At 50.3% G+C, this 25,198-nt stretch overlaps 1 protein-coding gene across 2 annotated transcripts in view; it reads right to left on the bottom strand.

Annotated features, from left to right (window-relative positions):
- The window catches only part of TTC7B (tetratricopeptide repeat domain 7B), a 247,564-nt gene that overhangs the window by 211,044 nt on the left and 11,322 nt on the right, over window positions 1-25,198 (bottom strand). For both annotated transcript variants that reach the window (XM_044230241.1, XM_044230240.1), the window contains exons 2-3: window positions 13,595-13,749; window positions 7,294-7,462 (exon numbers count right to left, since the gene is read on the bottom strand). In XM_044230241.1, the coding sequence (XP_044086176.1) occupies window positions 7,294-7,462; window positions 13,595-13,749 (324 nt within the window). The remainder of the gene's footprint in view (window positions 1-7,293; window positions 7,463-13,594; window positions 13,750-25,198) is intronic.

The raw sequence follows: 25,198 nt of genomic DNA on the forward strand, positions 1-25,198 counted from the left end.
GTAACGCAGAGGGCCCTAACCCACGGAACTGGGCAGAACTTCAAAATGGTCTTCAGCTGGGCTCGGGACCTCAACTCCCCATATACTAACCCTATTCCTGCCCCGACACAGCCCCAGCACGGGGGCTCTGGCCCCCCCACCATGAAGCCCTGGAGGATGGAACTGGGTCCGCAAGGCCTCCTCCCTTTCTGTGACCACATCACTCGGGTACCACCGCTGCCGAGCAGCTGGCTGGGCCTGGGCAGGCCAGAAGACATGGACACATGCCCCTGGGCCATGCCCTCCCTACTCCGGGGTCCCCAGCGACTGTCGCATCTCTCTAGTGACACCCTCTCCTACCAGGCACAAAAGCGGGCTCACCCCCTCTCAGCCATGCCTCGCCACCCCCTCCCCAACACTCCCCAGCAGCTTCTGCCTCTATGTGTAGGCCAGCTGGAGAGCCAAGCCCTGGTCACCATGTCGGTGCCTGAAGCCAACTGGTTCAGAAGACAGCTCCTCTGCGCCCCCCACCCCGGTCTGGAGAGGGCGGGGGGCCCTATGTGTGAATGTGACCCACAGTGGCCTTCGGCACTGGCAGAGCCTGACCAGCCTGCTGCCAGCCCTCCACACCCAGGGTCCCCTTGGGACCAGCACACCAACCTCTCCACGGACAGAGCCCACATCAGTGACAGCCCGAGCACTCCCTAGTAAATACGCTTCCACTTTCCTGGGGCAAACTGGGGCTGCTCCTGGGAACCAATATCCCAGGATGAAAAAAAATAAGCTTTGAAGCAGGAAAGTCAAGCATCCTCGTAGGAAACGCATCCCTCACGTCTCGGGGGTCTGGCCTCACCTTGACATTCAGGACTGTTAGAATCAGCCTCTGAAGGGAATAGAGCAGACACGCCTTCATTGTCTTTTCTTTTCTACTTGACAGAGGGAACCCCTGATTAGAGAGGGATGCTTCTTCTGTGGTCTACGTGCATGGAAGTCTTTAGGGAAGACGACAGATCGTAAGTCATAACCACCCACGATCTGAAGAATTTCCAACTCAACTTGTTCCAAGCCTTTTCCCATAGCACCCAGATGCCGAGGACCGGCAGGGTACAGGGAACAAACACACGGGTTATGCATGATAGAAGCCCCTCATCGAGGGACTGCGTCCCTTGTACTGATGTATCTGAAGCTTGCTCTGGTGGGAGGCCCCCCGGAGACAGCGAGGAGCCCCAGGAGCATCTTCCGAAAACACCTGTCGGTAAACCTGTTAAGTGTCCCGGTCTAACTACTTACGGTAAGCTGAAGTCCGTGAGTGGGTGAAGACACTCAGTTTCAAGCTGGGGAGAACAAGGCTGGGATCCAAGCCTTTTGGAGCTGGGATCTCTGTTTAAACACTAGTGCTCATCAGCTTTGGGGAAAAGGCAGCACTTCTGAAAAGCCTCCCTTGCGAGTTCCTTTGCCCCTTCACCCTTCCCACTGCAGAAGTGGGGTGTCTTCATTCCTTCCTGACACCATGTCATGAGACGGGATGCTCAGCTTCTCACAGCGGGCCGTCCATACAGAGCCCCGGGCCAGCTTTACATGAGGCAGGCAAAAGAAGCTGGAACATTTTCCAAGGGGAGGTCATTATGTAATCCGAACACTATCCTTCATCGCACCTGTGCTTCTGGGAAGAGCAAGAGGTCCATGAGCTCTGCAGACTCCAGAGAAGGGGGTGTCGTTAGGATCGGCCCGCAGCCTCTGGCCAGGGAGGGCAGTCCAACTGAGACTCATAAGAGTCTCCCCTCTTAGGGGCACTGGGTTTAGCATGCTTCTTATGAAGACAGCTGTCTGAGGATTCTGAATGGCTTTCACCTCTTACAGGACAACTACTCAAATCAACCGTCCATTCCACTGTGAATAGCCTTTTGTGAAAAAACCGTGAACATGGGCCCAATTCCAAAGACCTCTGACCTTCTGGGTCTGCCTCTGGCAGGACTGGCAAAGCACAGAGGGAGTGGATCTTGGGCCCCCTCCTTGAGCAAACCTCTCCATCTGCCCCCGGCCACTGGGTGCTGACCATCCTCCAACCATCCATACCACTTCCTCCCCAAGTGGCACTCCGGACCTCAGTCTCTGCTTGCTCTGCCTCTAAAGAATTCCCTCTCAACGTACCATTCCTGGGTCCACTCCTGGGACCACACCCTCTGCCAGACAAGGCAGATATATAAGGCAACTTTCCCCTCTCCCCTGGAATTGGATGTTACCTGGGGCTCCCAAAGAAGTCTATCCATTTGGGGGTCGTGCCCAGGAACAAAAGGAGCTAAATTTTGTTGCTTCGCCAGGCACAGTGCTAAGAATTTCACCCCCTCACTCCCTACAATCACGCTATAATGTAGAGACTCCTATTACCTCTGTTTTACAGATGAAAAACCCGAGTCCCAGGGAGGTAAAAGTCACTTGCCCAAGATCTTATAGCTAATAAGTGACAAAGCTAGAGATCAAACCTGGGCAGTCTGGCTCCAAAACCCCAGGCTCTTAACCAAGACATCAAAGGCATAATTTCAAACCTGGGAGCAAAGGAGGAAGAGAAAAAATGGGAGGCTCCACGGAGCTCCCCAACACCGTGCCGCCTTCTCTACCTGGCACAGAGGTCATGCAGTTTGACAGGAAGGTTTCCTACCCCCTCCTGGCCTTGCCTGCAGCTTGGTGGGCGTCATCGGGCAAGTCCCTTCGCCTTTCGGGCACAGTGCCCCCAGTGTTTTGAAAAAGAAAGTGTTCGTATAAGGGATGATTGGGAAGGCCCCGGTGACCCTCTGCCATCAGCCCTTCTCTGTATCCTACCGTCTGATCTAAAAAGGAAGCTTAATACCAGGCCACTGTTTCCAGGTTCATAATTTCCCTCCTCTTGGGCACCAGAGCCTCAGGTCCTCCACGTCCCCTTCATTCACCTGAATGCAGGCTACTTCCTCCTCCCTGCCCCCTTCTACGGATGTCAGCTGGCTGAGAGACCGAGCTCTACTGGACATGTCTAATCAGAGGCTTACGTGAGACCCCAGTCTTGTTTTTCCCAGGCTCCTGGTGGCTATGTATGGTGCTAGAGTTACCTCTCTCCAGTGGGCTGTCAGCAGAACCAACATGCACTTCTTCTGCTCACCCCAGATGTCTCCCTCTACCCCCCCTTTCCATGAGATGCAGCAAGCCAGCATGCCAGCTTCAATCACACAGATGAGGATGGCACCCTAGTGGATGGGGAGAAATAAGAACCTTCGAGAACGCAGCTGCCCCACCAGCTGTGACCAGCTGGTTGGTGCCAGGACTCCCTTATATTGGAGCCAGTGAGTTTTTGGTCTCTGTGAGACAAGAACATATATACCAAGGCTGTTCATAAAGGCCATATCTGGGAAGGCAAGCCACTTCTAGCTCCCACTGGCCTATCTGCGGAAAGTCACCCCATGTCCAGCAGATCTAAGTCCCAAAATAGATGGCGGCCATGTGTCCACTATTCCCCAGCCTTCCCACTTTTGAAAAGAACATCTGTGGCCACTTGGTGTCCTGGAGATTTCATTTGCTACTTCAATCTGTATCCCAGAGCAAAGATGTCTCCTCACTTGATTAAACCAGCACTACCAGAAGCTAAAGAACTTCTCCATTTCGATTCCCACTCTCTGTTTGTCTGCTTAGATTTACAAGACGGAAGGAAGGAGTTGAGGGGATCGTGGGGGGAGCTGAGATCCACTTCGGAAGTCCCTGATCATGGTAACGAACTGAAATGTACAACCTTTCAGAAAGAAGTCCGTATCGGGCTCTGTTACAGTGTGACGTCGGCATGCTCACTAAGATATTGCATGTAATTGGCAGGGAAGGACTCTGAATCATCGAAATATGCCCCGTATGTCACCTACAAAGAAAGTGCATCTCACCATGCCAGGCTAGGAGTGAAGGTGCCCGGATCACCTGAATGACATGATGGGCATCTCAGTAAAAATGCCACCAAGGGAACCTGTACAAATTCCACTCCATAACTGAGCACTGATTACATGCCAAGTCCTGCACTGAGCTGTGAGGATGGCAAACAAACAAAACAAACAGCTCCTCCTTTAGAGGAACTCACAGACCGGCAGGGGCGGCTGATACCGGGACAACTGATGCTAGTACGATTCTCATGTCACCTACTGATCTAGTGAGCAGTGAATCTGACCAACTCTGAACAGGTGAGTCCCAGAGGCTGTCAGAGAAGACAGGACACGTGAGCTGGAGGTACAGAATTTACAGGAAGAAATCTGGGCAAGGAGCAGGAATGATGGTGGAAGAAAAACGAAGGTGAGGCTGCCAAGAGGGGTCTACGTGCAAATCAAGAGTATCCTCCAGCGAGCTGAATGTTTTCCATATGAAGAAACCTCCCCTAGCCCAAGCATGCTCTGATCCACATGCCAACAGAGCAGAATGGTTAAGAACATGGGCTTTAGACAGAGGCCCCTTCTGCCTCTTACTAGGAGAGCGTGGGCTCTGCCTCGAGTCCTGCCTCAACCACTTCCTGGCTTCAGGACCCTGGACAGCTTATTTAAACTGCCTGTCTCTTGGTCTTCTCAACTGTAAAATTGGAAAGAATAATAGAGGCCACCTCCTAGGGTGGTGGTGAAGACTGGCTAAGATATCCAAATAGAGGGCACCTAGTGGGCATTCCACTAACCTCGACCAGTCTCATCTCCTTTGTCTGTAAATTACAGGTTTGGAGGATTTCAGAGACAGTGAAGCTCTAACTGATAAGGAATGACGTTGGCTGCGGATTCCCAATAAGCCAAGGCTACCATTAGCTGGCCAGGGGAAGAGCTCGCAGCCATGGCTGGAAGCGCGGATGTGGGAGTAATACTCCCAGGCTCTGGCTGAAAACCTTGGTCCGGTCAGACCTCAGGAGACTGTGGTGGCCGGGGAAGAGGTGCAGGCTGGATGCACATCCTGGGGGCAGCTGCACTCAGCTCCAGCCCGGGCTTGCCCTTCCCTTCTTCCTGAAGAAGCCAGGAAGCCACATTTTTAACAGGATGGTCTCAATTTGGCAATGTCAGCAGCTATTTCAAAAGCGCTGGAAATGCTGAGCTGACGACACCAACCCTCCCTCAGGCACCGGCAGGCTTGTGGCTCAAGACGGAGTACAATGGCATTCACTGAATGTTTGTCCACAGTCTCCAGTGGAAAGTTCTCAAGGAACTTGAAGAAGAAAGAGGAACCAAAGAGTGCTACTACACAGAATTAGAACCAAGAGCCTCTTGAACTCCTCAGAGAGCTGGCCTGTCTTTGGGCATCTGCACAAATAGTATTTTGGCTATTATAAGTCACTTCTTATGGTGCCCCATCAAACACTCAGCTTTTATGCTAATATTTAGATCATGTTCACTATGTGCTGGGCCTTCAAAACATAGAAGCTTGTGGAATCCGCAGGACAACCCAAGGAGAGCAGGACAGACAGAGAAACCGAGGCCCAGGGCCAGTACGTGGTGGCGGTGGGCAATGGAGCAGGCAGACGGCTAAGCTCTGGTGCTCAGAGCCACCACTCCGCACCACCTCTCCCCTGGCCGGCATCAGCTCTTGGGGCTGGGGCCCCCCTGGGCTGAGAGCCACTTCCTCTGGCACAAGCAACCCTTCCCTCTCCTGTATGTGTGTGACACTGTATGAGCCCACGGAAGCCAGCCAGGACCAGGAATCCCGGAAGACAGCCATCGTGTCCCAAGTGCCTCAGCACCATGGCTGGGGGCCCACTGCTAGCCACGTATGAAGGGGGCCCAGCCCCAGCAACCACGTCTCCCGGCCTCCTTGGCCACTTGCAGCCATGAGACTGAGAGGGCTATGCTGCCTACAAAGGGCTGCTGGGGCCAGTCCATCTTAGAGCTGATGTGAGGGCCCAAGCTCTTGCTGCGAAGTGGGTCCCAGAGCCACCCCCCTCCGCAACTAGCAAAACACTCCCGGCAACAGCCCACCGGGCCCCGGGTGCCCAGCGACTGCCCTATAAAGCTTTGCTCTCCTTGCAGGATATTGTTTCTGGCCCCAAATCACACACAAACTCCCATAAGCCCAAGTCATGTGAGGTGAGGAAGCAGGCAGCAGGAAGGTGGCACACAGCCCAGCACAGCCTGCAGAGCCCCCAGGACCCCTCCAGCAGCCTCAGGGGACTGTGCCCGCCAAAGCGCCAGTGCGTTCCGCCAAGAATGACAGCGTCTTTCCCCGGGCCGCAGGGAGGTTCAGAAGATTAATTAGACGAACCTGGCAGAACTCGAGGTTCCCCAGGGAACTGGTTGAATATGTCACCCCTGACACAAACCTCTGAAGTGTGCCTCGGGCTGGGTCTTTGTTCACCATTGCGCAGGACAACCCAGTCAGACAGCCCACAGCACACGAATGCCCAGGGCCCTGGCCTCTGTGCCAGCCACAGTCAGTCCCAATGCATGGTTTGGACAGTAGGTGGCAGGAGGGAGCAAAACTGCTTCAGATGCTCCCTTTCTTCAGGTGGCCTTTAAATTCATATTCAAAACCTCCTCCTCCTCCAGGAAGCCTTCCTGCCCTGCCAGCCTGTGTGACCCCTCTCACCTCTAAAAAGCTATTAGCCATGCCTGACTTTTACCATCTGCTGTCTTGTTTGGGGCTGATATTTTAAAATATCATTTGATAAACACTCTAGTATGCGCCAGGTAGCGTGGTCAGTGCTTTACATACGTTATTTGACTGAACCTTTAGAATAAATCTATGAAGTGAATGTGATTATACCCATTTCACAGATGAGGAAGTGGCAGCTTGGAAAGGTCAAACAATGTGTGTGTCCTGCGTCTGTCGTCTTCCTCTCTGTGGGACTATCCTCTCACGTGGGATTGCACGCTCCTCCTGGGCAACCAGGCTGACCTTTACGCTTCCTTCCAGGCCCAGAGCCCCCAGGCACACAACTGAACACCAGATCACTGGCTGCTACGGTGACTGCCATTCGCAGGGACCAATCCACCTTTCTTCACTTGGCCCAGAGGCAGCATTAATGAATAACACTGGTCAGCCACATCGCGAAGGGGCCATACAACAAGAATCCTGGCCTGTTCTGGGCAGTATCTTAATTATAGAAAAGAAAAATCCTGCTTTCATTGCATATTAATTATCAGAACACTTCACTGGAATTCTGCTGAGGAACTGAAGGTCTGAGGGAATGATGTGTGGCAGAGCCCACACCATACGATGTGCTGTGGGCCCAACCCCAAAGCCTTGCTGGGAGGTGCTGAGCCAGGGCATAGGGTCGGCCTGTGGGCTCCATGCAGCATGGCCCTGGGGGACAGCCACCCAGGAGGGAAGGCGTGGGCTCACCTTTGGTAGCGTAGGCTTCCGCAATCATGCGCAGCCTGTAGGGAGGGACGGCTGTCAGCGGCAGGTCATCGAGGCCCACCCGGGCATAGATGTTGAGAGCCTCCTTATAATCTCCTTCCACATAATTCAACTTGGCCATGATCAGATTGGATTCTTGTAGGAACTCTGACTAGAAGGAAAAGGAGAGAGAAAAACATTTTCCTACAATGCTATGAGTAATGCTCCCTCGGGGACCCGCCACCTGCTGCCACAGAGCCTTGGGGCTCTCCACACGAAATCACGCATACAAAGGTTCACAGCAAAACTGTTCACCATGGCCCTGGGACGGGCAACAACCCGAATGCCCACTGACGAGGGAATGGATAAGGAAAATGTGGTCTGGCCTCACAGAGGAGTATAACTCAGCCACAGTGTGGAAGGAAACATTGCCCCACGCTTACAACAGGGATGACCCTTGGAAACACCTTGGCAGGTGAAAAAGCCAATCACAACATGTCTGCTTTCATGGACATGAAATGGCCCGAGCAGTCAAAGCTATGGTGGCAGAAAGTAGATTAGTGTGTGTGCCTAGGGCTGGAGGGTGGGGGGAATGGCAGGTGACTGCTAATGGCTTTATTTTAAATAAATAAATTTTAAATAAATAAATAATTTTTTAAAAAACCAAGGTTTATTTTGGGGGTGATGAAAATCCTCTAAAATTGGGTAAGGACTGCACGGGTCTGTGACTATACTAAAAACCACTGAACCACACATTCTAAATGGGTGAATTACATGGCATATGAGCTCTACTTCAAGAAAGCTGCCATAAACCAAAACAAAAGAGAACACTGAGGCTCCCCACAGGCCCGTGTTCTTGGCTGTGATGGGCCAAGAACGGAAGGGACATTTTATGAACAAGACACACAAATACCTGTCTCAAAAAAGGACAACCTGGTGCATCCTGCCTGCTGCACTAGGGCTATGCCACAAGACTATAACCCAAATAACCCAAAGAGAGAGGTTTTCTAAATTGGTGCAAAACCCAGGACTTGCTTTCTTTCCAGGGTCTAACCTTTCCCACTGAGCCATTCTTGCTCATTCAGGGGACTGAGCCTTGGTCCCCTCTGCCCTGGGAGGCTGCAAGCTCTAGCAGTCCTCTGATGGGTCCTCATTCCTCTCCAGGCAGGAGAGGTTGGCTTCCCTAGTCCATACCCCCCAGCCTCATCCTCTGCCCTTCGCCCTGGCCAGCACTCATCAGCAGGAAAATAGGAGACAGCCCAGCCTGCTATATAAGGAAACAGATTTCTCAGCCTCTCGCAGTTCCTTGGAACCCAAGCTATGTAAGGCTAGATTTTCCCGCTTATAGGAGCATGCCAGGAAGCCGCACTGCTCTGTACCCTATAACCATGATGGGGTGGGCAATGCCAGCTAGCCAGCCAGAGCATGGCAAAGCGGCTGTCCGCCAGGATAGCCAGCTTCCGGGCATTTCTTTCTTTCTTTCTTTTTGAGTGTAGTTGACACACAATGTTACATATTTTTCAGGTGTACGACATAGTGACTGGACAACTCCATAAGCTATGCTATGCTCGCCACAAGTGCAGCTACCATCTGTCACCTTATATCTGTCACCTTACATCTTACAAGGCTGTTATGATACCACTGACTATATTCCCTGTGCTGCCCCTTTTATTCCCAGGACACGCTCATTCCATAACTCTATCTCCTGCTCCCCTTCACCTGTTGTGACCAGGCCTCAACTCCCTCCCCTCTGGCAACCATCACTTTGTTCTCTGTATTTATGGGTCTGTTTCTGCTTTTTGTTTGCCTGTTTATTCATTTGTTTTGTTTTTTTTAGATTCCACATATAAGTGAAGTCATAAGGTAGTTCTTGAAACGGGGCAGGGGCAATAGGTAACATTGACAAGAGGGTAAAATGGGCAAAGGGAGTGAAGGGAGCAAAAGGGGTATTTTAAGTTAAATTAAATTGTATTATTATTATTATTTTTTTAAGTAGGTTCCATGCCCAGCGTGGGGCTTGAACTCATGACTCCGAGATTAAGAGTGGCATGGTCTGACTAAGCCAGCCAGGCGCCCTGAAAGGAACCGAAAAAGAGGGTTTTGAGTGGCCCGAGAGAGAGAAATAAATTAAAATGCAAGAAATTAGAATTATATTTGCAAACAGAGAAATCAAACCAGACTTAAGAGAAAAAGAGTTATGAAAAAAGACCCACCACAGGGGTTCTCTACCCAGAGAAAAGGCTTCCTGGCAGACAAGGCTGCATCTTCCTTCCTACCTTAATTGAGCCTTCCAGCACTGGGACCACTGGCTTAAAAGCAAAAGGAAGGGGGAGGGGAGCAGCAGTTAGTGTTGACTGGGCACAATCTGGTGATGGACAGTGGCCACGGCTGCCCAACAATGTGGATGTACTTAATGCCACTGAACTGTACACTTAAAGATGGTTATGATGACAAAGCTTGCATTAGATATTTTTGGTTACCCAAAGAAAAAGATGTTTAATGCAACTTAAAAACAATTTTTAAGTTTCTATTTATGTTTTTATTTTAAAAAGAGTAAACTACAAGGCTGGATGGAAAAGATGCAAGAGTCTGAACAAAATTCCAAGTGCAAAGGCACAGAGTGGACACTGAGAGAGACTTGCTGAGCAAGTGTTATTGGTGACCTCACATAAAGGCCACTTGCTGCAGAGGGCATAGACTGGCCCCAGCACAGTGCTTATGCTGCTGTGCCCATGAAAGACACGGTTTTCTTGACTTGACTCAGAAGCAGGTCTCCTGACTCCCAGGTTGGGCTCCTTCTGCCCCACCACACTGCTATCTTGTTCTGGTCCTTCCTGCCTCAGTCCATGTGTATTTTGTGGGCACCTTGTCTGCACTGGGCTTGGGCAAGCACCCCACCAGGAGATGCACTGATTTAGGTCAAACAGAGAACAAGCTTCACATTAGACAGCTATTGGGCGACACACCCATGTGAAAGCTGGGCGACTTTGGAACATTCTCTATAGGGTAGAGGAAGCTAAAAAATGGCCACCACAGGAGAAAAAACTCTAGGTAGAACCAACAAAATTGCAGTAAACAAGTCTCTGGTGTTGCGAAGTTGTGAAAGAGCTTCCACATCTGAGCCTTAACACAATCCTGAGCTACCTATGCTTATAGATGAGAAATGTGAAGCTCAGAGAGGGTAAGTAACTTCGCTAAATCACACAGCTTACATATCTAGAACTGGAACACAAAACTCGGGAATTCTAACTTGAAATTCCATGTTCTTACTACTACACTGGGTGGAGAGCAAAAACCACCAGCACCTGGTAAACCAGAAGGTTAATTTTCACAATGAAGTCAGGGATCTGGAGGGCAGAAAGAAACTAGCCAGATGCCAGGCCTGGAGCATGGTCCTCAACCTTTCTCCCCTAGCACACAGCCACACCCTCTGGCCTCTTGAATGGATGCTTGAGTCTAGGAAGCAAAGCCCACGTGTCCACTGTCCCTCTACCCTTTTTCACTGATGAGGACCAACCAGTATCACAAAATGACTCTGAAGAGAAGTATGGCATGGCCCTTTGAAAGAAATAGGGAAAGGGAGATCATGTGTTCTAAAGGCCCAATTTACTTAAATTTACCAAGCCCTTAGTAAACTGGCCTTCCTATGTTGAAGGGATGTGTGGGGCGCCTGGGTGGCTCAGTCAATTAACTGTCCGACTCTTTTTTTTCTTTAAGATTTTATTTATTTATTTGACAGAGATCACAAGTAGGCAGAGGGGCAGGCAGAGAGAGAGAGAGAGGAGGAAGCAGGCACCCTGCTGAGCAAAGAGCCCAATGCGGGGCTTGATCCCAGGACCCTGAGACCATGACCTGAGCCGAAGGCAGAGATTTAAGCCATTGAGCCACCCAGGCACCCCACGTCTGACTCTTGATTTCAGCTCAGGTCATGATCTTGGGGTTGTGAGATGGAGCCCTGCATCAGGCTCTGTGCTCAGCATGGAGTCTGCTTGTCCCTTTCCCTCTCCTTCTACTCTTCCCTCCACCCTCACTCACAATATCTCTAAAATAAATAAATAAAATCTTTTTAAAAATAAAATAAAAAAATTAACTGATGCTCTCAAGCCCCTGAGGGGCCTAGAAATGTGTCCCGTGGAGACAGACACACACAAAGGCCTTTCAGAAAGGAGGCTTTCTGCCTGCATTTCCAGAAGCCTGTAACCACATAAGTGACAAATACTAACACTTACACAAATGTTGCCCAGGCCCCCAAATACTCCATGGCCAAGGAGGTGACCAGATGTCAAGGAGGAAGGACATCTCCTTGGGGTCACACAGCAATTTGAGAATAGGCACAAGCTTCCAAAACAGATACAAAAAGTAAGCTAAGGAAACGTGGCTTTTCGTGGGGGAGAGGGGCAGGGAATGTACACAAACATGAGAATAAAGCCCAAAGAAGTAGGTTCTGAGATGGGAAGCGAAGAAAAAGGAAAGAGAAATCATCAAGATTAAAAGCAAAGAGATAAAACAGAACAACAGAAAAAAAAAAAAAAAAAAAAAGCCCAACCCAAATAACAAACAAACGGGCAAAGCACCTGAATAGATTTTTCTCCGAAGACATACAAATGGCCAATAAGCACACAAAAAGATGTTCAACATCCCTGATCATCAGGGAAATGCAAAGTAAAACCACAGTGAGCTCTCACCCCAAAACTAATAAGATGGCTACTATCCAAAACCCAAACAATACCAAAGAACAGAAAATTTAAAATGCTGGCAAGCATGTGGTGAAAGTAGAACTCGTGTTGGGGAGAATGTAAAATGGCGCAGCTGCTATGGAAAACAGTATGGAGGCTCCTTAAAAAATTAAACACAGAATTACCACATGATTCAGCAATTCCACTTTTGAGTATATGCCCAAAAGAACTGAAAGCAGATCTGGAAGAGATATTGTGAACCCACATGCATAGCAGCATTATTCGGGGCACGTTGGTGACTCAGTGGGTTGGGTGCCAACTCTAGATTTCAGCTCAGGTCATGATCTCAGAGTTGGGAGTTCAAGCCCCACATCAGGCTCTGCACTGGGCATGGAGGCTGCTTAAGATTCTCCCTCTCCCCCTCTTTTCTCTCTCCCCACCCTCTAAAGTAAATAAATCAATAAAGTTTGCATTATAGCAGCGTTATCAAAGTCCCAAAAGGCAGAAGTAACCTCAGGGCCCACTGAGGGATAAACAAAATCCAGTATAAACCTATAGTGCAGTATTACTCAGCCTTAAAAAGGAAGGGAATGCTAACATACACTTACAACAGGGATGAGCCTTGAGGATGTTACATTAATGAACTAAACCAGTCATAAAGAGACAAATGCTCTACAATTCTGCTTATCTGAGGGACCTGGAGCAGTCAGAATCACAGAGACAGAAAGTAAACGGGGGGTTGCCGGGGGGCAGGGAGGAAACGGGGGTTGCCGGGGGGCAGGGAGGCTCGTGCACAGAGTTTCAGTATGGGAGGATAAGAAAGTTCTGGAGACGAGATAACGGTGAGGGTTGCACAACAGCAGGAGGGCAGCTGAGGACACTGATGGGCCTGGGGCTGGGAGCAGGCAGGCGCAGGGGTGAGGAGCATGACCTCAGAAGGGCAGAAGAACAGGTCTCGGCCTTCAGGGAGGGGAAGAGTCCGGAGCCCAGGAAGTGAGCTCCTGGGTGAGGGAGGTGGCGGGGTCAGGGGGAGAGAAATGGAGAGGAAAGGAGATTCAAAGGAAGCAAGAAAGGAATATGTGGTGAGAGGGAAAGCTGAATCTAGAGATAGGAAGACAGGGCCGGGGAGGAGCAGGAGGGTAGCACTTAAGGTCTCCTGGGCCTTGGGGTTAGGGCCATGGCTCAGGCGGCGGGGACAGGCCAGGAGGAGCCCACAGCGTTCCGGGCCACAGCGGCCTGGGGATGCTCAGGAGCTGCATATTTGAGGCAGGAATCGAGAGGTAAATGGCCCTCCTGACTAACTTCTCCCCTTCCTAGAGTGGGCCGGGCGTCAGGTTGAGCTCTGGGTCCTATAGAACAGCTCCCTTCCAAGCGCCTGGAGAAGATTTTTCAGAATAATGAGTCTCTGAAGACTCAGCAGAGAGCCCCCAGTGAGCTGGAAGCCCCCAGAAGGTGGTGGACACACGCAGGATGAGCAGGCCTGCTTCTGAGGAGCCTCGCCGTGGCAGCGCGCTTGTGCGCTCCCAACACTGCCCGGTCCGTCACGAGCCGTCCTTCCTGACAGCTCACTGCCCCAGGGAGGCTCGCAGCACCCCACTGCCCTCCCTCAGCTCAGACACCCACAGTACCTTTAGGTTCCCACGGTCCAGGGCGGCGGTCAGGTGCTTGCGGACCTCAGTCAGCTGGGGCCTGGGGCCTCGGGGACTGGCCCCCTGCCGCAGGGGGTGCTCCTTCAGGGACTGCTCCAGCTTCGACTCCCCAAGGAGGAGCTCTGCCATGTCATCTACAAAGAACCAGGTGAGAAGCTAAATGGGAGCCAGGAATGGTCTGTGTGTTGGGAAGCTCCCCCAAGGACTTTGGGACTACCACGCCCTTGCTATGTATCCTCAGCAAGGCCCTTCTGGAACTTCATAGCCTTAGAGGGAGTCCAAGTGGGCACCAGCTTACAGTGAATTCCGTTTATACATAAGAATGTTCCAGAATTTGTACGCAGACAGGGGATAGCTCATTCCTTTGTCACACATTTACTGGATCTAGAAAGACTAGAGACATATTAATATAGCGAGAGTGCAAGTTCAGTAGGAAAACACAGCTGTCTGACGTTATTTTTCAGCAGGATCTGTATAAAACAATACTATGTATTTTCTCAAACACTGACGCAGGGAAATCTAGCTCTTTTGTGTTCTCACAAATGGATGTGAGCTGGAGCAATGTCTCGTACAGTCAGATTCTTAAAACAAGTTTGTGTCAAAATGACGTGCATGTACGGTCTGTTTCTGCCTAAAACTCAAAGCTATACAGACACTGACAACTAGGAACCTCTCCGTGAAGGTTTTACCCCTAAGAGTACTCTACTTAGAATTGCAATTTTGTTACTGTCTGTGTCGGCTTGTTAATTAGAATGAAGAGCTCACTCCAGAAGTAGCTCTTGGGAATCCGCACATCTAGACATTCTGAATAAACCCAGAACAATTCATACACCTGCCTGAACTTGACCTATTTGGGACAGGACCTAATTGTATTAAAATATAAGCACAGTGTAAAAGGCAGCTACGTAGTGTAGCTACTACCACTGGGCTGCAAATTTGGGGGGGGACCCCAACTGGAGTTAGGGACCAAAATGGCCTTTAGTTTTATCTTTAACACTGCAGTCCCAAAAGGAGAACAGATTTGCCTATTATTCAGGTAATCTAAAATTAACTCCAGAAAGAGTCATGGAGCACCCACTGAGATTCTGAGTGGTAGGTGCACTGAAGGCTGCAAGCTATAAGGAGAACCTTCCCAGTCCTCTGGCCAGTGACCCAAATCTGCCAAATCTAAAGTTCTCAGCAGTGTCTCTGTGTACAGGGAAGCCCAAAATAGTCTCTTAGAGATGAGACCCAGGGTCCTGGGATTGGCCAAGCCACAGCAAACCAGGGCTGAGTTAAGCTACCGAACTCAAAAATTCCCTTGGTTGTCCAAGAAGGAAAAGCAAATTGCCTTTAACATGAGGGGAGGTTCTGGCCAGACCTACAGCAGCATCCTACAGCAGAAGACAATGAAGCGATGACACAGGGACACACAGCGTAAGCCAACGGGCCTGGAGCGGGCCCCAACACCAGTCAGGTGCGAGAGCCGCAGGCAGCCTCCTCCCAGAAGCAGGAGCCCTTCCTTAGAATGAAAGGCAGCTAAGAAAGAAATCCAGGGATGAAGGATGTGTCGGCAAAGGCCTAACCGTGGGGATCAGAGCATTTACATACAAAACACTAAATGCCTACAAGAGATAGTTTCGGAACAGAACAGGACCGCTTGCTATAAACCAACCCAATGCAGAAGTGAAAGTGCATCAAAATTGGGAAGTGCTTTAAAACATGGTAATACATGCTGGGCGCCTGGGTGGCTCAGTGGGTTAAGCCGCTGCCTTCGGCTCAGGTCATGATCTCAGGGTCCTGGGATCGAGTCCCGCATCGGGCTCTCTGCTCAGCAGGGAGCCTGCTTCCCTCTCTCTCTCTCTGCCTGCCTCTCTGTCTACTTGTGATCTCTCTCTGCCAAATAAATAAATAAAATCTTTAAAAAAAAAAAAAAAACAAAACATGGTAATACATGCTTAAAGAGAAAAACATGACTCCGATCAACTTCACTGCACTCTTGCAGGAAACCATGCCACACGGTGACACATTTACCTAGAGCTCAACAATTCCCTTAGATTCACTTTTTATTTCCTTCTTCCCATTAGTACTTACTGATACTTTATTTTTAAAACAGCTGCTGCCCAACAGATATGGATGGAAACCACATGTTATTTTAAAAGTTGCAGCAGCTATGTTAAAAAAGGAAAAAGAAACAAGTGAAATTAATTTTGATAATATCTTTTATTTAACTCAATATATGCAAAATATTGCTAGTTGAACAGGCAATCTATATTTTTAAATTATCAACATGTTTTATATTCCTTTTTATATTAAGTTTTCCAAATCTAGGGGTGCCTATCTGGCTCAGAGCATGTGACTCTTGATCTCGGGGTCATGAGTTCGAGCCCCATGTTGGGCTCAGAGCTGACTTAGTGTACTTTGCACTTATGACACATTTCAATTCGAACCAGCCATATTTCAAGTGGTCAGCAGCTACCCGTGACTAATGGCTGTGATATTGGATGGGAATGTGATCACCATTTATAAAAGTATGCCTGTTTATCTTTATTCTGTTTCCCTAAAAAGATGTCTAGAATGAGTATTACTTAGGAATAAGTAATAAAAACTTCTTTTTTTTTTTAAAGATTTTATTTATTTATTTGACAGAGAGAGATCACAAGTAGGCAGAGAGGCAGGAAGAGAGAGAGAGGAGGAAGCAGGCTCCCCGCTGAGCAGAGAGCCCGATGCGGGACTCGATCCCAGGACCCTGAGATCATGACCTGAGCCGAAGGGACATTAATGGTGGTTATTTCTGAGTGGTGAGACTATTAGTATACATTTGTTTTCTTTTCTGTATATTTTAAATTTCCAAAAAATAAAATAACATGAGATTCAGAGTCGTAGGTATAAATCTCAGTTTGTCACACTGTGTCCATGGTCCTAGAATTTAGCCTCAGTGTTTTGGGGGACAATTCTAAGAAAGCCCCTCTGAACATCTGAGCTGAAGATTCCTATCTCCCATTATCCTCCATCACTACCCCCCACTCCAATGATCTCCTTGCGGCAGACTCCTCTGACCTTGCAGCTGGAAATGGCTGTTCCAAGCAGAATCCCCAGGCCAACAAGCAGAGATCACAGCAGATCAGGCTCTCTGCTGCCTGCCACCTCTTTCTAGCTGTGGGACCAGGGGCACATCGCTTACCCTCCTGAAGCATCGGCCTCCATTTATGAAACGGGAACGATAAATACGATGACCATAGCAAGACTGAATGAGAGCTAATGAGTTCTCAGCGAGGGAAATGCTGTGGCCTGGCCTGCCACACCTCTCAACTAGACCTCCCAGGATGAGTAGGGTCTGGACTGGCAAACAGGAAGGAAGGGCAAACCAGGCTGAGGGAACAGCAGGGCATAAGAGAAGTAGGAAGGCAAAAGCACACTGGACCAAGTGGCCAGAGAAGAGGGTGTGGGCGAGGGAGAAGACAAGAATGGAGACTCAAGTGGGGAGCAGAACATGGGACTAACGGTTCCCTTCTGCCCGCTCAGCCCCATCCCCACATTAAACAGGTCCTGGCAGTTTCCACAGGCAGTCCTCCACACAGAGGCCCCGTGAACTTCCTCCCTATCTTTGGGACGACTCGGAAAGCTGAGAACACCAACCGCCATTACTTGATAAAGACCTATTAATCTTCCCGTGCTGTTCATCAACCCCGCCCCCCACATGCCCTATCCCAAGCCAGCCCCAGCTGCCCCAGGAACCTCGAGCACCCCAACCTGGACGTTTACGTATCTGTTTGCCCCTTCAAGACTGTAATGAGACCCTGAAGGAAGAGTCTGTGTGTTACTTTTTGGTCTCAGAGCACAGCACAATGTCTGGCACAGAGTCAGCACTCAATAAATGGTGAATTAACTCAATGATAGGCCAAGGCACTTGACCCATACCCTCCTGTGTTAGGCCTGGTCCTGCCTGTGGCACAATCTGTCAGTTGTCCCCCAAATATTCGTTCTCTTCTTCTTCCTTTATTATTAGAGTCCCTGAGTTTTATCAGGGCACAGAGCTGCCAACGTAAAGACTACTTCCCAGGCTCCCTGGGAGGTGCAGGCTGTCACACGACTAAGTTATGGCCAGTGTGATGTGAGCAGAAGTTCTGCATGCAGCTTCTCTGCTGGGCCCTCCCAGGGAATGCGCCTACCCTCCAGTTCCTCTTCACCCTACCCCATTAGCTGGAATGAGTCTAGAGCTGGTGGAAAATGGAGCCTCCATTCTGGTCCTCAAGATGGAAGCCATCTACTGAGGATCCCAGAGCGTCACAACATTAGGAGCCTTGGTCTCCAACACCCTGGAGCTGCCACTCAGCCCAGAACTGCTTATGATCAATTATCACACTAGAGAGAAACACTGACTTCTACCTTGCTCTTGCTTTAGTCACTGTTCCTCTGACCTTAGTTACAGTGGCCAGACTGTTATCCTAGCTAGAGCTCCCCACCACCAAACAGGCTTTAAGTTGAGAACTGCTACCTGAGAATACCTTACCAGTCAATACTCATTCCCAGGGTCCCTCATGTCTGGAAGGAATCTCACAGAAACCAACTGAGGCCTTTGGTAGAACACCCCTGACGTCACCTCTCCTGTTTCACCGGCTTGCAGAAATATTTAAACAAAGGACTACATACAAAGAGAAGTATAAAACTACCACCTTGGTGCTTTGTAGGATTTACCGACTTTTTGTTTCTTGATCTCCTGAGACTGGGGGCACATACCAGAGTCTTACTGCTAAGATGTGCAGAGCGCCCAGCTCTATCAGAACAACGGGGGCAGGGGGTTGCTGGGAAAGGCTCAGCTGAGAGGAAGAGGCTTTGCACAGAATGCGGAGACACAGCCCCTTGCCTCATGCGAGTTCCAGTCCCTCAGCACCACCCCTCATGCTGTGGCTCTGCTGGAGATGGTAGTCCTGGGTGGTGGAGAAGGAGACAAAGCCTTCACCAAAATGTTACAGGTACATGTTTACAAGATGGAAAAGGTGGGGAACGGTCTTTCAAGCAGCAAAAACAGAATATGCAAAGGCACGACATGGCCTAGATGTTTGGGGAACTCCAAGTCATTTGTTAGAGCTGAACCATGAAGGGCAGAGAGAGGGAGATGGCCATAGTTGGGAGTTTCCTGCCAGGCAGGCAAGGATCAGCTCCTCAGGTCTGGAAGGAGCTGTGCACTCTGAGGAAGAGCTTACAGTCCAACTGGAAATTAGCATGCTGGCTGTAAAATCATTTGTGCAATTTAAACATTTTCAGGATCCAGTGAATCTTCCAAGCAAACAACGTTTTCTTTGCTCTCCTTAAAAAAGGTGACTTCCCTACCACTCACTCTCTCAACCAGGAGGCTAAAGATCGGAAAAACATCCAATGAACTCAGGCCAGAGAAATCATACAGGGACTGCAAGGCTCCGTCCTCACGAGGTCGTCTTCAGCAGCCAGACCAACGCTCCACTGCTCTCGTTGAGGAATTCAGAGTCCACAAGTGACGAAAGAAACAGAGGTCACCTAGCCAGCTGTTACTGCCCATAGTGTGTGTGCTTGCATGCTAGGACAGTGACGTACAAGGGGAAAAAAGGCGCCTCGGGCATACAAGAAAATTAATTCCAGTTGGATTAAAGAATTAAATGTGAAATAAAAGAGGATAAAAAGATAAAAATAGAACTTATGCTTTCAGCCAAGATGGAACAAATTTACCCTCCTGGATAAAACAACCAAAAACGCAAGACAATATATGAAAAAAAATTCTCACGACACTGGACGTGGGACCACAGAGAAAAATGATCCCTGAGAAGCAGGTAGCAAACAAGGTGAGCTCTGGGATTTGCCTTGAGAGTTTCCAGCTGCCCCACAGGAGCAGGGAGCCCTTAGATTAGGATTCTGCCTCATGAAAGACTTAAATCTAAGTATCTCCCCCCCCACTCATTTGCCTGCTCACACTCATCAGGCACAGAGCAGGGCACATCCAGGCATTCCACACTGCAGAGGGTGAGGCAGGACTGCAAAGTGGGGCCAGGCATGTACTTTCCAGAATGCAAAAGCCCAAGATTACACACAGGGGACAGAGCTCTGGCCTCAGGCAGCCCCAGGCTTAATACCAGCTCCTCTGCTTGTTAGCTGTGTGGCGATGGCCAAATTAGTTAACCTCTCTGAGCCTCTGTTTCCTCACCTGGCTACTGTGAGGCGAAGACATAATGTATGTAATACAGAGAGTACAAAGCAGGTGCTGAAGCGATATGAGTTCCTGTTCCTGCCATTCATTTTGGACTTGGTATTTCCCAGAACGGGTATGTTGGATCTAATGAGGTCAGAAAGCACTGTGAGACACAACCCTTGTGCTCAGGAGGCATGCAGTTCAGTAGGAAGATAAGAATGTTTGCAACATTTATTACTAGACAAGCCATGCTGGGCTCTTACTAAATGCCGTGCAGTGGCCTAGCCATCTTCACAATCCTGTTAGTCCTCCCAACATCACTAGGACCTGTCAGCCCCTCCATCTCACAGATGGGGAACCAGGCACAAGAGGGGAAGCAATGTGCCAAAGGTCACAGAGCCAGCACATCCCGGAGCTGGGATTTTGAACCCAGGCTGTCTCCCTGCCTGTCACCCCAGCATGAGGACATCAGCTTCCAGAAAAGGGGCTCAGCTTCCCTCCTAACCAGCCGTGTGACCCCAGTCAAGGCACTTCATCCTTTTGCTGTGGGGCTGAGCAGGCCATTCCTATGTCCCTTTCCTGCTCCACCTGCTAGGACTCTCAGGAGACAGGAATGAGGAGGGACTCGGGGGTGCCCAGGGCTCGTTCCACATTTTCCTCAAGCATTTTTCAGGGTTTAAATGAGGCTGCAGTAACCAGCTGTCCAGGAACTTACATAGAGCTAAAGCCTGAAGCTGAAAAGAGACTACTCCTGGGGACCGTCACTGAGAAGAATATGGGGAATCAGCCCCGGCAGGGCACTCTGGTGCCATGCTTCATCTCCAAACAGACAGTCCCCAAGCTGGCCCAGCTCCATGCCCAGGCGGCTGCGGCCTCCCTGATCCCCCTGAGGAAGGGCCGGGAGCTGTGGTCTTTGCCACTTGAGGTGACCGCCCCTTCCTCCCAGGCTTCTTCCTCATGGGATAAACCACTGACACCGAGAGATCTGATCAGATGAGGAAGAAAAAGCTTAGGGTTTCTACTCTATTCCAGGGAATACTTGATACCAATACTAAAACAAAACAAAACCAAAGACCCAAATCTCAACAACTGGGATTTGTCAATCGAGAAGCATTTCGGTCTATTCAAACCATTCCTGCCATGGCCGTGATCCAAGAGGAAAAACAAAGCCCCACTCAAGCAGGGGCCGGTTCTTCGGCGTCTCCTCTGCCACCCAGCAGGGACAGCCAGCTTCTCCGTCTCTTGGTCTCAGCAGGACCTCTGTGAATGTCATCCCCTCACTTAGCCACTTCTTGTAAGTCCCAGGTCCCTCAGCACTCGCAGTGCCTGTCATCCCCTTTCCCGCGAAGTAGTGACAGAAACACAGACGCTATTGGGGCAGTGCTTGTAGGAGCATCGTCGGTGTTGAGTGTCCACAGAGGGCAACGTCGATAACGTGATTTATGTACCCAGACCATGTGACCCAGAAAGCCCAGTTTCAGGAACGTCTCCCTACACACAAGCACTCTCCAGCACCGATGGTACCCCCAGGGATGTCTGTACAGGGATGTACAGCCCTACTGCTAAGAGCAAAGGACAGAACACACCCGTACCGTCCTCCCTGGGGACCTGTGAAATGAATTATGCCTCACCTCACATGATGGGACACAGTGTGTCCATTACACGAAAGAAATGGGTCTACCTGCAGCCCCGTGGTAGCCGGACTATGCACACCGCTCCAGGCCTTCACACCTCCCTGAATCCACGAGCTCTGTGGCCGCTCACCCTGACCCTGGGCTCAGCCATGTGACTTGCTCTGACTGATCGGACAGTAGCACATCTGACACACACAGAAGCTGGGAAACGGACTTCTCCCTCTGCTTCCTGCTTGCTTCTCTGTGGCCGCCTTGAGCCCATGGCCACGCTGGCCTGGATCTAAGAAAGGCCAAGGGGGACACAGCAGAGTCGTCTCAGCCAGGCCCCGCACGTGAGCAAGCCAGCCAAGGGCAGCCAGGTCACGGAGCCGCCCCGCAGCTGGCTGCAGACGCGTGAGCGAACCACAGCAAGCCCAGAATCATGACAAATAATAAAAGGTGGCTGTTTTAAGACACTGAAGTTGGGATGGTTTATCACACAGCAATAGGTAACAATGTCACAGAGATACAAAATACAGTGTGTGGTATGTTAACATTGGGTGTAAAAAGAAAAAAAAAAAAAAAAAAAACCAACAACATGCTTTCTAATGAAGCTCCAGATATGCTGAACATTACTGAAAGGACCCTCCAGGAAGTCCTAAGAGTGGCTATGTCCGTGGAAAGGAGCAGGAGGACACAGAGGAGACGTAGGAAGGAAGTTACTTTTCCCTCTTGTATTATTTGATTTTTAGTACTGTGTGCATTCCTTACCTGCACAAAACATTAAGTAGTTAATTTAATATTTAAAAGGAAAAGAAGACAGCCTGTGTTGGAGTGAGCTCTGACTCCGGAATGCCTTGTCTGGTCTCCCACGGGGGTTGACAAACCTGGCCCATCATCTCAGAGCCGGGGGAGGAGGTCTGAGTCTGTGGTTATGACTGAGAACCTGTCACCCGCCCTCCCTGGGCCACCAGCCTCCCATGTGCACACTCTCCAGACCCTCCGCATCCTTCCGAGGCCGTGGCAATCTGTCTCACCTGAGGGTGCCTGGACACAATGTACCTCCCTCCCTTCTCCTGCCAAAATCCAGGCATCGCATGAGATGCATTTCAGGGTCACCTTGGAGGAGACCTCCTGCTCCCTCAGCGCGAGCGCCCCATGCTCCTCACAGTCACACACCAGCCAGCATCTGGCACGGACAGCACTGAAGGAGAAAGAGAGATCTCTGCCCTTGTGCTGCTTATATTCCAGAAGGGGAGACAAACCAGAAAAAGGCCAGCTAGTGGTACGAGATCAGCGGAGAGTTAAAACGGGGACGTGGCAGGGAGTGACCAGGTGGCTACTTGAGGCTGCGGGATCAGATCAGAGCCAGAGTCTCCCAGGAGTCTGAGTTTGAGACCTGCATGACGAGACAGAGTCAGCCATGCAAAGATCTGAGGGAAGAGCACCCTGGGGTGGGAACACAGCTGGCACATTTGAGGAACAGCAAGAGGGCCGTGTGGCTGCGGCAGCGGGGACGGATCAAGGCAGTCAGAGGGCGGCTAAGGGCAGCCATGAACACGCTCACAGGCTGTGGTCCGCAGGGTGGCTTTCCTGCGAAGCGCACCTGGAAGCCTCTGGAAGGGGCTGGGAGTGTGCAAGCAGGGGTGAAGGGATCCGGTTGAGGTGTGCAAAGACCCCTCCATCCACTGTATGGAGAATGAACTCCGGGCTGAAGAGGAAGAGGCAATGGCAGGGATGGTCGGAGGGTCACTGCAGGAGTCCGCCGGGGGATGACAGACACTGGGACAAGGGGGCAGAAGTGAGAAAGAAAGAGTGCGGAAAGGAAGAGACGGGCAGAGGGAGGACACAATTTCTAGTAAGATAAACAAGACTTACTAACGGGTTGGACTGGAGATGTGGCAAGCAGAATACCCCCGACACCCCTGAGATGACTGTGTCCAACTCGCTGGAACCTGTGAGTGGCATAAACCTGCCACGTTACAAGGCAGAAGGGACTTTGGGGGTGTGATTAAGTTACAGACCTTGAGACAGGATGATCCTAGATTATGTGGGTGGGCATGCCGGGGTGCTTGGAAGGGGGAAGTAGGCGGGTCAGGGTCGGAGGACATGTGGTACAACCATGTACAGTCACAGAGGAAGCTAAACTGCGGGCTTCACAGATGGAGGAGGGGCCGAGAGCCAAGGAACGTGGGAGCTGTGGAGGCCGGGAAAGACAAGGGCACGGATTCTCCCCGAGAGCCTCCAGAAGGAAGACAGAGCTGTGGACACTTGAGTTTAGACCAATGAGCCCCATTTCCAACTTCTGACCTCCAGAACTACCAGAGAACACATCTGCATTATTTTAAGCCAATAAATGTGTAATTACTATTAGTTACAGCAGTGATGGGAAACAAATGCAAGAGGGATGAGGAATGGAGAGGGATTAAAGAGAAATTCTTTTAGCTTTGAGGTGGCACACTAGACTGGATCTTGCCATTTAGTGAGGCGAGCAGAAACAAAACCAAGAGTTCTGTTCTAACTTAAATAACATCTGATACCCAAGTAGACAGTCAAGTTGGTGGATGGAGTTTGGCATCAAAGCTGGAAGAGAGTGAGTAGAAGGACCCAGTTAAAGAAACCAGGACTGTGTTTGTTACAGAAACAGATTAGAAGTTTCCGGAAAGACAGAGTGGCCAAGTGGGTTAAAGGCAGCTGGAATATGAAGGAAGATAAGAACACAAACAGAACCGTTGGATTTGGCAACAGGACAGGGCGACCTTGACATGGGAAGTCTGGGGTGGGGTGGGGGGGTACCAGCTCAAAGGAGCAGGCCGAGGAGACAATGGTTCTTTGAAGAGGCTTTGCTGAGACAGAGCAGAGAGGCAGGCAGTAAGTCACAGGGATGTGGGCTTAGGGAAGGTTTTGATAGGAGAGTCTAGGGTGTCTGTGAATCCTGGAGGGAATGACCTAGGAAAGAGACAAGGAATTGATCCAGAAGACAGGAGAAATGACAGCAGCCTGAAGTCCTGAGGAGGCATGAACAGAGAGATTCTGAGCACAGGTGAAGGGGCTGGAGGCTCCGCAGTGACAGGCAGGAGAGCAGGCACACTTGGTGGTAGGAAACAAGGGGCTTTCGTAACAGCTTCTGTGTCCTCAGTAAAGTTCATACCAGCTCAGGACCTAGGAGAGACAGCATGGAATTCCAAGAAAAGACCTAAGAAGGGGAAAGAGTATGTGAAAGCAGGGATACGAACATTCCTGAAGGGTGGCAGTGCCTCTGAGGTCACTGGTCATCAAGCGCAAACGATCCATGACATTTGTCTTCTCAGCAGCACACAGGAGCAGGCAGAGAACTGGGTGTCATCAGGGTAGGGCTGCTGTGGAGCAGCAGGATGGAGAAGACAAGGTCATGTCACCCTGCTTCTCATAACCTTCCAGTGGCTCCCCTCTCATGCAAAGTGAAAGCGAAAATCCTTGTACCTTACCCCCTTGGCTCTGACCTCCACCTTGTCCCTCTCACATTCATGCCCCATCTCCAGGAGTCGGCACATAGCCTGTGCTCTGTAAATATCTCTGAAACGAGCAGATCATCCATGGATCTTCCTTTCACGGAGAGGACCTAACCAAGTACCTTAGCCTCTGGACACTCAGCTCTTCCCCAGGGTGCCTGGCACATGGCTGGGACATGACTGTTGCCAGAGACCAAGCCTTCCTGTTTCTACCTCCGGCCCTCCGCTGTTCCCCCTCTAGTATCTTTGCTCAAATTATGACCCAGTTCCAAGGACCTGCTATTTGGATCTTGACTGAAAGGCAAAGGTGCCATTAGTCAAAAATTAAAGAGCTCAA

Source organism: Neovison vison, chromosome 13, assembly GCF_020171115.1.
Source record: "Neovison vison isolate M4711 chromosome 13, ASM_NN_V1, whole genome shotgun sequence".
Classification (NCBI taxonomy): domain Eukaryota; kingdom Metazoa; phylum Chordata; class Mammalia; order Carnivora; family Mustelidae; genus Neogale; species Neogale vison.